Source organism: Callionymus lyra, chromosome 3, assembly GCF_982586985.1.
Source record: "Callionymus lyra chromosome 3, fCalLyr1.hap1.1, whole genome shotgun sequence".
In the NCBI taxonomy this organism is placed as follows: domain Eukaryota; kingdom Metazoa; phylum Chordata; class Actinopteri; order Syngnathiformes; family Callionymidae; genus Callionymus; species Callionymus lyra.
The window spans coordinates 2,630,886-2,642,487 of record NC_141820.1 but is presented as its reverse complement, the minus strand read 5'-3'; the positions used below and the strand labels follow the sequence as shown (position 1 = coordinate 2,642,487).

The 11,602-nt window shown below is 43.9% G+C and overlaps 1 protein-coding gene across 1 annotated transcript in view; it reads left to right on the top strand.

Moving 5' to 3' along the window:
• Positions 1 to 11,602, top strand: part of angpt1 (angiopoietin 1) — a gene marked incomplete in the record, with an annotated part of 112,692 nt that overhangs the window by 96,782 nt on the left and 4,308 nt on the right. Inside the window, 2 exon segments of the mRNA XM_087786160.1 lie at positions 34 to 200; positions 9,582 to 9,712. Of these exon segments, the coding sequence (XP_087642286.1) occupies positions 34 to 200; positions 9,582 to 9,712 (298 nt within the window).

Below are 11,602 nucleotides of genomic sequence, written 5' to 3'. Positions count from 1 at the left end.
CCCCAAAATAAGTGCCTCATCCTTTGACCTCAGGGCTTCGGCAGCGCGTCTTCCGAGCACTGGCTGGGAAACGAGTACGTCTACCAGCTGACGAGCCAGAGACAGTTCGTGCTGCGCGTGGACCTGACCGACTGGGACGGACATCAGGCCTTCTCGCTCTACGAGCGTTTCCAGATCGGCAGCGAGAAACAGAACTACAGGTGAAGTAGGAGTTTTTGTGTCGACGTTGAATAATACTATACGGTGGAAGGTCATGTGACTGACAATACTTTATTAAAACATCATAGGATTTAGTAGACGTTAAAATACTTCGTTTTAGTCAAATATACCTGACCGGCAAGAAGGTTGTTGGTTCGATTCCAGGCCGGGGCCAACCTTTCTATGTGGAGTTAGTTTGTTCTCCGCGTGTTGTGTGGGTTTACTCCGGACACTCCGGTTTCCTCCCACAGTCCAGAAACATCCAGAGGTTGATTGAGAACTTTGGGAACTTGTCTGTAGGTATGAGTGTGTGTGTGAATGGTTGTCTGTCTTTGTGTGTCCTGAAACAGACTGGTGTCCTGTCCAGGGTGTCCCCTGCCTCTCGCCCTATGATACTGGGACAGACTCCAGTCTCCCCGCGACCCCGGTAAAGGATAAAGCGATAGAAAATGAATGAATGAATGAATGAGTCCAAAAAAACGTCTCATTCTTGTTTAGAAAGAAAGTTCTAAGAACATGTTCATGAATCTACGACGTGATGAAATCTTTCTAAATATGTGAAAATCAAACAGTCGATGAACCTCATCATCGATTCCAATCATTTAATTATAACAAGACGACACTTGCTCTGGTTTTCAGTGCATGTGTGAAAAACCTCATTTGGATCTCGATCCCTGGTTCATATCCACGTGGCCTCGAGGGTCGCGTCAGTCAAACGACCGGAGGTTCCTTTGATGGCTCAGGAACTTGTTAGATGAACTGTATCTCAGAGCATCTGTTGCTGCTCATCATATCTTCGGTATGATGGTTAAAAAAATGGATCAAACGCATCTCCTGCGTCACAGTTGGCTGTCACTGCCAGTCGTCACTCTTTCCTTCAGATCTGCACCAGGAGCTCGGAGTCGTAAACACTCGAACATCTCGACGAGATCCTGATGGAAACAAACACACAAACTCTCCGTTTCCAACCAAAAATCAATCCTTTGTCATCTTTTTCTTTTTTTGACCGACACCTTCTTACGGGAACTTGTGGGTTGAAGGTTTAGTTCCGAGGCTTCATGATAACAGACGGTCGGTCTCATCCTCGTGGAAACTGCTGAAGATACCTGAGTGTTCCAGACACTCCTGGCCTTCAGGAGCGTCTCTGACGAGGCCAAGACTAGAACTGAACCCTGCTCCAGGTCTTCGTGTCGGTTCTACAGAATGTACCGATTGGTTCTGAACCTCCTTAACTGGTCTGGATCCGTGGATCGGTGATGACGGAGGTTTCACTTTCAGCGGTGACGAGTTCGTACCTGGAACCTTTCCTCCCAGGACTCCAGAACCAAATCAAGCCTGGAGACACGAAGGTGTTTTGGATTTCACACATTTTTGTGACCACAATCAAGACCCGGATATGACGGAACCTCCTGTTTCCTTTCGTTCTGGATTCGGTTTCTGGTTCTCGGTCCGACCGCGCGAAGCGAGAGTTGATTGGTTGACGTACGTGGAAAAAGGGCATCACTGACCTCGACTCGTCGAGAACATTTTGAATGGTTTCATAAACTCTTCGACACGTGTGACCACCTTTAGGCCAGAATCTTCAGACCCACATGTCCTTGAACGTGGACCTGGACCCGTAGACCAGAACCAGCTTCTTATCTTCACATCAAGGTCTCGAGCAGCGGCGGCTGATGAACAATATTCTAGGTGGCGCTCTTTCGATCAGTCCAACCTAGTCTGAGACAATATTAATGAGACGTTAAATCAACACATTGACAGCTAAGGGTTTAGAACCAACACATTTTTTTTTTTTAAAGGCATCGCAATAGCATGTTAGCTAAACAAGCTAATGACAACTTAGTAACGTTTACGTTTCTCAATCATCGGAGTCGCTTCGTCCAGAGATATTCAGAGACGACTCTTCTCTGTTACGACTGCGATGTTTATGATTGGCTGAGATACATAAACGTCACTCGCTGACGCCCGGATCGACTGCTGTGACGACACAAACCGAGGTTACAATCGGGAATCAATGAAAATATAGCTGATCAATGTGAAGAACAAAGATACAGAATGATCCATGTCGATGATTCATTTAAAACTAAAAAATAACTAATAATAATGTTAAATCTAATTCAAAACAGCCATATCGGTGGGAGTGTGGCGCCCCAGCGCCCTCTATGGGCCGCCACTGGTCAAGAGAAACTCACTCCAGATTCATGAAGCAGGTGGAACGTTCCGTATGAGGAGGTGGAGATGACGCCGTCCACCTGTCAGACTCGAAGATCAGATGATTCGTGATTGACGCGATCGAAGCCACTGAAATAATGACGACAAAATCCATAAATAAGAAATGATGGAAACTGCCAGATCTGATTACATCAGAAAACTGAAATAATGAAATAATGACGACAAAATCCTCCTTCACGTCCCTCCTCCAGTCTCGGTGGTTTAAGATCTGATCCTGGACCGGATCACCATGACGGTCCTCAAGATCTCCCCGTGTCCCTGGTTCTGCTCCAGGTTTCTGCTTCCGAGGCAGTTTTTCTTTGCAACTGTTGCTCTCGTTTTTTCTTTTCTTTCTCTTTTTTCTTAAGAGTTGTTGAAAAACTCTGGTTAAATCTAATATACCCTGAAAAATATTACCAAGAAGTCACAAATGTACCTCCAGCAGTGTCAAGACCCGTCAATATCAAAGCCTCAACGTCTCTAACTTCCTGTTGTTCGTCAAACTCTGATGTTTTTAACTGACAAAGTTATTTTTGCACAACATTAAAAACGAGTCTCTCCTGGTCGAACTGACTCTAAACTGTCGGCAACTGATGGAAGTCGTTCTTTTCTCAACGACAACAAAGTTAGTTTGAATTTGTGTTCTGAGGTTAAATGAAAGGATTTATTTCAAACGAAAACATCTTGAGTTTCCAGTGGAGCGAACAGATGAACACAATTAAACACAATAAAACGCAATAAAAACCCCTAAAACACAATAGAAGTGTGTAGTTGAAGAATTTACAAACATCTATTTATCATTTGAACCCAGAGGAGGATAATCACTTTGTTCCTCTCGAGCCAAAACAAATGAGCCGAGCTTTAAAGTCAACAAAGTGTTTCTCGGCGCAGCTGCTCCTTAAGGAAGGTTTGTTCGTTCTCAAAGAGCAGCCGTAAGTGACGGGGTCCACGTCTTTGTTGGCTTTGGAAGGGTTTCTGTCGTCTCAGCTGTTTTCGGAGCCAGTCCGTGGACGGCGGTGAAAACAGTGACGACGAGGGGAACAGACGCAGGTCAGTCACCAACATGTCTGAACGTTTAACTGGAAAAATCACCAAACAATCTCTTGAGTCAAATCACTGCAGAAGATCAACGTCCATCGGTGACGACAACCCGATGAGATCCACTGATGCTGATCTGTGAAACTTGACTTTGGACTTCAGTTTTCCTCGATTAATGTTCTGGAGAAAGTTGTTCTTATCACTGGCCAGCTTTACTATTGTTAGCCTCTTCTTATTATTCGTCCTCCTTCCGTTTTTGGCACTTTTCACGGCCAACACCGTTGAACGCATTCGAACAAGATATCTTGTAATATATATCGATCGGACTCGCACTGATATTATTTTTCTCACCAGAATATATATTTTTTACGACTTTAGTTGCGTAAAACTGCGATGAATTTCCCATTAAGGAAGGAACGAGAAAAAGTCAAAAACTCTCAAACCTGCGATGTTTTTCAAACACCTGCTGAACATACGTTCACGTAAAAACACCATTAAACTTTTTTAAAAACTTTCGATTAAAGTCCAAATTATTAACGTGGGATCTGACTTTTGAAACTTTCATAGTTTATTTTCAGTGCAGAGTCCACTCTCGAGGTTTTATTCATCATCTACACTAAGATAACATTCTTTAAAGACGTATATCATGAGAATATTGAATAGTTTAACATTTATTTATTAGTGAAATGCTGTTTTTCAATAATTTAATATATGTCTTTAAACAATTGAACTACTTGTAGACTGAAAGGCTGAATTTGTTTTGTAAAGTTTTTAAATAATTGAATTAGCAATCCTTTTTTAAACTTGTTATTTTACAGTTTAATATGTATTTTTTTATTTGCAATATTTTTTTTAATTCATAGTCTTGTCATTTCAATATATAAATGTTGGTGTAATAGAGTCTCCAGACTGAACCAACAGAACACAGAGCTACTGGATCTTTCAGCCAATCATGCGACGAACGGACGATCATGTGCTCGATCAAGTTACTCTATTGGACGGAAATAATAGAGAACATTTTATAAACAACCAAAAGAACATCTCTGTCAATCATCCAATCATTTGTCTGTTCTGTCACTTCCTGGTCACGCGTGTCCAGATGTGACGACGATGGTTTGAAATATTTCACTCATACAATGAAATACAAACAAGTACATGTGACTAATACAGATTTAAATGAAGAAAAATGTGCAAATTGTTTGATTACTTAGTTCAAAAGTTTCATGGGTGAGTGTTAGCCAATCAGTGACGTCGTCACATCGAGCCCTGATAATGTTGGTGGTAAAAGTGTCTTTTTGTTGATATCAAAGTTTTAAGTTGGTATAAATTGCCAACAAATTATTAGTTTTTGAGTCTTGAATCTTCAAAAAATTGTACAGGATGTGATGTCATCATGCAGGAAGTGCCCAGAACAAAATGGTTTGTCGGACTGAAAATGTACTTGCATCGGTTCAGGGTCGTCTGACACCGAAGCCATTTCGTCCGTGGAAACTAGTGGAATCTTGTCAAAAAGCTCAAGTCCAAGACGTCAAGATAAAAACCATCGTCGGCCGTGCGAGCAGCGGACGAAAACAATCGTACGATCTCTCGCTGGAATGTTTCAAACAGGATGAAACATGGGTGTATTTCTTTAAACATTTTGACAATTAAATATTTAATATCCCCCTCGTGTGCGGACGGCCAGCTTCATAAATGATGTGTTTAACATCCCCGGCCTCCCCTCGGACCCGCACACGTCCCATATTGATGTTTTCACTTGGACGGGATTTAGAGAAGGATTTCGTTTTCCAAAACTCACAGTCCAACCATTTTCCAAATTCTGCTCAAGAGAAGATAAATTGATAACGGCCACGGAGAGAAGGACCCAGGACGGCGTCTCTCTCTCTGTTCCCAGACACTGATCCAGGTCCAGCAGAACGTAGGTGTTGAGGTTTGGATCGGGTCCAGACCCGGGGCCCGGCTCCAGATCGCCACACATTGATTTCAAAGATCCTCGTTTTCATCCCGTGGTTCGTCCGATTCCTTAATGGCTTCCGTGGCACAGACCCAACATCTGCTGACACGTTGTTTGTATTACGTGACGGCGGGCGGTCGGGTTTGAGACGAACACCTCGGCGGGCCTTCGGTAGGAGACGGATCTCCGGGTCGCGGTCATTAACCTCTCAAATGAGCCAATCAGACGACAGTTCAGGAGGCTAATGGCTGCCGCTCAGAGCTCTTGGTAGAAAGTAAATAACCAACACGTCGGTGCCGTGAGCTTCAAAGGGTCGGTGACGCTGGAACGACCAGATTCAGGAACATGAAGTGATTACAGGACTTCCCTTGTTTATTGTCAGCGATGCCTCGTCTAGATCAGGGGCCTCGGTGTGAACTGAAGGGCCAGACGGGAAACATCAATGACAACAATCCAAGTGTGGTTTGTAAACAACTATCGAAATATAAGTTTGTTTCCCTGGTTTATGGCAGGTGATTCCAGGACAAATAAACACCAGCATAATATTCATTCAGTAATTGAGGATATTCTTAAAACCTGGATAAGAACTGGATTTGACTTTTATTTTTACTTTTCTTGGATTTGATTAATTTATTCATACATTCAATTTGGGATGATTCGACTCCACACTGACTTCTTCGTCTTTCATCATTTCATGTTTGGCTAAAATCAAGGCAGTTTAATGTCGTTGACCTGTAAAGATTCCAGTGTTTGCGATCCGGGAACAAGTCGAAGGATTGTTAACACTGAGACGATCAGGATAAACCGAGCCGTCGAGAATAAACAACCAGAGACTCAAACTTCCTTCTACAGACAGCGTCGTTAACACATATTGTTGGGCTGAGATGTTGACTTCTAGATAACTTCAGCCCCTTGTGAGATTTAACACCTCGACCTTTAACAAGCTCACTGTTGCCCCCTTCAGTGGGGGAGGAAGTCCTACACAACTTAACCAAACTAGTGACGGGTTATCGTGGATGTTTGCTGGCAGTTACGCGTCACATCAGTTGCTCTAGATTAAAACGATCAAAACATGGAGTCCGTTCCGTCGCTCCAACGCGACTTCCCGTTCCCATTTTTCTACTTCGCTTCGTGGAGAAAGATGGTCAATAAGAGTGTGTCACGGGTCGTTTATTCGCTGCTTCAAGTCAAACAAAATACAAGCTTTACGAACGCGACCGGACGCACTTTGTCCCGACGACTGTACAGGTCAATAGTCCCGGGAGAAAAGGTCAAACATCGCTATATTTAAGGCAATTTCCGGTCCGGGAGGTCGTCCCTTTCCGGCCAAATGGTTCTTTCAAGTTCCCTGTGTCCCAGTCCCCCATTGAGAGACATCCTAATTTGTTTTCTTGTAATCTAATCACTCAAATGTTCTCGGTTTCCGTCTTTTATCCCCCCTTTCCCGGGTGTGTCTTGCTTCGTTCTTTGATCTACGATTTAAGGTGTGATTTGCAGATAAACAGATGTTTTTAAATAACTGGTGTCGTATCTAATCCTGATCCAAGCTTGTCTTGAACCAGTGAATCAGTCTGAGTGGAATATTGATTGTGAATGTGTCGTCAAACGTTTAAGCTCTTAGATCCAGCGAGTCATTTATACTTTATATTTTGATGATCTTTTAGCATTCATTTAATTATGGCGTATATAATAATTTTAATCTTAATCTTTTAATCTTTAAAACAAGATGTATCTTTGAATGTCCTTTGAATCACGGATGGATGGACCGTCGGCGCTCGTACGGTCCGATGTCGGTTCTAGAAGAAGCTCCTGCAGTTAAATCAGAACCGGCTGTCGACTCCTCGCTGATTCATGCGAGTACGTAAGACGTTTCTCTTCTCAACAGATCCTTCCACTGCTGATTGAAGCATCACATCTAATCATCTTCTACCATCTTTTTCCCACGGAAAACTCTCCTGTCACTTTTCGGATCGGACCGCTTGGCCCGGCTCACGAATATCCCACTTCATGTTACGGCGTGAAATCAAACGTAACAATGGAGGGGAAGGCCTGGCCGCCCCAGGGACCGCCGGTCTGGTGAATATGTAAAACACCTGGTAAACACAGGCCGCAGATATTCAAAGCAGACGGTTCCGAGCCTTCCTCTGGAAATCCCTCCTGACAAAACCTCTTTGGCAAACATGCGAAGCCGCTCGCGGATCACACGGGCTTTTACGGAACCATCAGCAACGTCTGGTATTTATCAGGACGGCGAACAGAACCTCTCTTGACATCCGCTGCAGAATCAGCCGTCACCTGAGAGACGTAAGAGGTTGGCTCGTGAGATTACCGTCAACTGGAATAACCCTGGAATTTCTCGCCGCTTCGCTGCAACTTCGGAGGCTTCTGATTATCCACACGGCTCTCCTGGAAGTGCTCTGCGGTGCATCCGACGTGTATTCAGAAGTTCCCGCTGGACTATTGAAAAAACACAACAGCCATTTGCACAGCTGTCCCGGTGCAGCTGATATGTAAATGACATCCTCCTCCCGGCGCCGACCGCTCGGCTTTCCTTGACATTTTCAACCTGAAGCCTCGAAGCGCTAATTAATCTCCGTGTGTGTTGAAAATCTCCAGAAAACATGGAATATTGTTTTTGTCCGGGCGTAAACGATGGAGAGTAATCAGTACAGAACTCCCGGAGGATCACGACCGTGTTGGTTTAGCAGGTCAACGTTAGAAAGTCTTCTTTCCTCCCATACATCACACGAGTGTGAGTCGATCGCCGGGCCTCGTTCGTGACTCGGCGGAGCCTCTTTTCGTAGATGTTTCTATCCTGGTGACCTGGAGATTGAGCTGGTATGGCCCAAATGGTATAAAAATAATAGGTTGACGAAATGACGTCAAATGTAATTGTAAGTAAAAGTAAGCAAGTACCGTATTTTCCGGACTATAAGTGTCAGTTTTCTTCATAGTTTGTCCGCGACTTATAGTCTGGAGCGACTTATGTGTGAAATTATTACCACATTATTATATCATTTCACATGTTATTCTCACACTAAACCACCAGAGGGCGCTCTAGGCCTGTGTTGATCATTTCCACGTAGAAGAGGAAGCATCTTCTACCTCCGGAGTTAGTTAGTTGTTTAAAAGTGACACGAGGATGAAGAGTTATTTGGAGTTACACGGATGGTTTGGTAAACTAGTTAGTTATTGATGCTATAGTTCTCTGAATAACTCTTCATATGTTATGTTAACATACCAGGTTCTCAGTTGTGTCATGTATGTTGTGTCAAAAATGCGACTTATACTCCAGTGCGACTTATATATGTTTTTTCCTTCTTTATTATGCATTTTATGTCTGGAGCGACTTGTACTCCGGAGCCACTTATAGTCCGGAGAATACTGTAAGTAATAGTTATTTCTGAGGCAGAAAGTTATCGTTACCGTGACAGTGAGAACCCCCTGTGTTGGAATCCACGTCGAGGCTACTTCGTTTGTCCTATTAAGGTATTTTGAGCAAAGTAAAGTAGACGTCTTCCTTTCAAGTGCTGTCTCTCAAATGGCGCAATTCTCTGAGTGAACCATCACTGACACATGACAACACTTTTTATCAATTGAAACAAGTTATTGAGTTGTGTTTCAGTCGCCTGCAGTTCATACAAAGCTCTGCAGCCAGAATTCTGAGCCGCTCTAGTAGAAGAACTCACATTTCTCCGATCGATGGAACGATCTTCCTCTCCCTCTGTGTTTGATGGAGTCACTAGACTCATCTAAAGACATTTTTATTTGTGCAGGTGTTTCCTTGATTCTCTGAGACTCCTGTGTTGTTCTCTGTGTCATCTTGACCTTTAAAGTATATACTTTATTGAATATTGTTTTGATTGTTTAAGTGCTTTGTGACCCTGGTCTGGAAAAGTGCTCATATTACTTACTTACTTACTTACACTCAATTTTCTGCCAAATAAGTGCCCATTGCGCACTACATTTTCAGACACTGCTCAGTGTGAACGCACCTGTGTACTCAAAATAGTAAGTGCAGAAGTGCACGTTCGGGACGCACCAAAGGTTTTCCACATTAATGAACATTTCTTTTCAAACCTCCAGATGATGCCGTCCTTGTTGACGTCACAGTGTTTCCTCTGCTACATTCACAACACACTCACACCCTGATCCTTCATGGCCTCTCCTGGTCTTTCAGGTTGTTCCTGAAGAGCCACAGTGGAACCGCTGGCAGACAGAGCAGTTTGGTGATCCACGGAGCCGACTTCAGCACCAAAGACGTGGACAACGACAACTGCATGTGCAAGTGCGCCCTCATGCTAACCGGTGGTGAGTATGAAAGCGTGTTAACGGTCGCAGTGTAACAAGTTTCTGGACACAGAGTAGACTTGGAGGCATGTCTTAGGTGCATAAACCCAGAGTACCCAGAGAAACCAAGAGTGAACCCACGACAGGAAGTTACTCTTAGCCTTGGTGACAAGGTACTGCAAACAGAGGGGGGCTCAGGGTGGAGCCGTGAGAATCGGGAGGAACCGGCTGACCCTGAAGCTGCGTCAGGTTCTGGAGAGAAAGTCCATCACATAAGTTGTGTTGGTTACGTGTCGCTGCACTTTTTGTAAGATCCAATGCGTTGAATTTGCTCAAATAATCTTCAGATACGAAGCACCACAACAGCTGACCACGACCTGGTGTGACGTCAGCTCCAGTCATGGACCAGAAAGTGTAGAAAAATGGTGCCGTCGAGGGGTTCACTGTTGAGTCCCACCTCCCTGGCCCGACTTACACGGTTTCTGGTACATTAAAGCAGCCAAAGCGGTCGAGGTGTGTACACAGGTGTGTACTCGGTGGATCTGGTCTCCTTCCTACTGGCTGGTTCACCTTCATTGACCCCTGCTGGAACACGGTGACCCCCGCAAACCAAGCATCTCTGCTCAGGATCAAACGATCAAACAGTACGACTTCAGGGTGCGATGTCATCGAGTAGATTTCAAAATAACTGGAGTGCACAGCCGGAGCTGAATCATCGGGTTTTCGGTCGTCATGTCGAGGTCAAGGTTCAGGTAGCGGTAGGTTCTGGTTCAAAGGCAGGAGGGTCAACGGTACCGGCTCGATATCGCAACATAGCGATGGAGATGATCTGCTCCAACTGACAGGATCTAAATGAGAAATACAACGAACACATTCTACGAACTATCATCCAATAAAGTTGATGTTTCAAACCCCGGAGTCTGAAACCTGCAGTCACGGAGAAACTTTGTGTGTCTTTGGCTGGATTTAATAGAACTTCGCAATCAGAACCAGTCAACGGGTCCAGCTGGAATTCATATCGAGGCAGCGGGACTCGAAACCCCCGCAGTAAAGATATAAAAAAAGCCAAATTGTGGTCGGATTACCTGCTCCGGCGCTCTCCGGAGCCTCGGGGAAAAAAAGTAATTGGGCAATTCTCCGTCGGACTTGGATGTGGTCTCTGGATCAGAGCGAAGGTAGCAAGAGAAACACATTAGGGGCTTTAAAAGTAAACAAGACACTTTAACAGTTGACATCTTCCCACTCAAGTGCTCGGCTCGACGATCTGTGAAATAATGAATAACAGGTTTCCACCGATTTAGACGTCAGAGGCGACCAGCAGGTGGCAGTAGTGGTTTCAGAACCCACGGAGAGTGACGGATCATCAAAGATGTATTTATTTAGATGGAAAATGTAGTCGTGTCTCATTTACTAACAATCTCCTGAAAGTTTCTACCGTATTTTCCAGACTATAAGTAGCATTTTTGGGGGAAATTGATTTGATAAAATCCAAGAACAGACATGTGATCTTGAAAGACAAGTTAAATAAAACTAGAGGCAACAACAGAATAATGTTACGTTACATGAAGTGAGAACCTGGTATGTTAACATAACATATGAAGAGTTATTCAGAGAACTATAGCATCAATAACTAACTAGTTTACCAAACCATCCGTGTAACTCCAAATAACTCTTCATCCTCGTGTCACTTTTAAACAACTAACTAACTCCGGAGGTAGAAGATGCTTCCTCTTCTACGTGGAAATGATCAACACAGGCCTAGAGCGCCCTCTGGTGGTTTAGTGTGAAAATAACATGTGAAATGATATAATAATGTGGTAATAATTTCACACATAAGTCGCTCCAGAGTATAAGTCGCGGACAAACTATGAAGAAAACTGACACTTATAGTCCAGAAAATACGGTAATTTA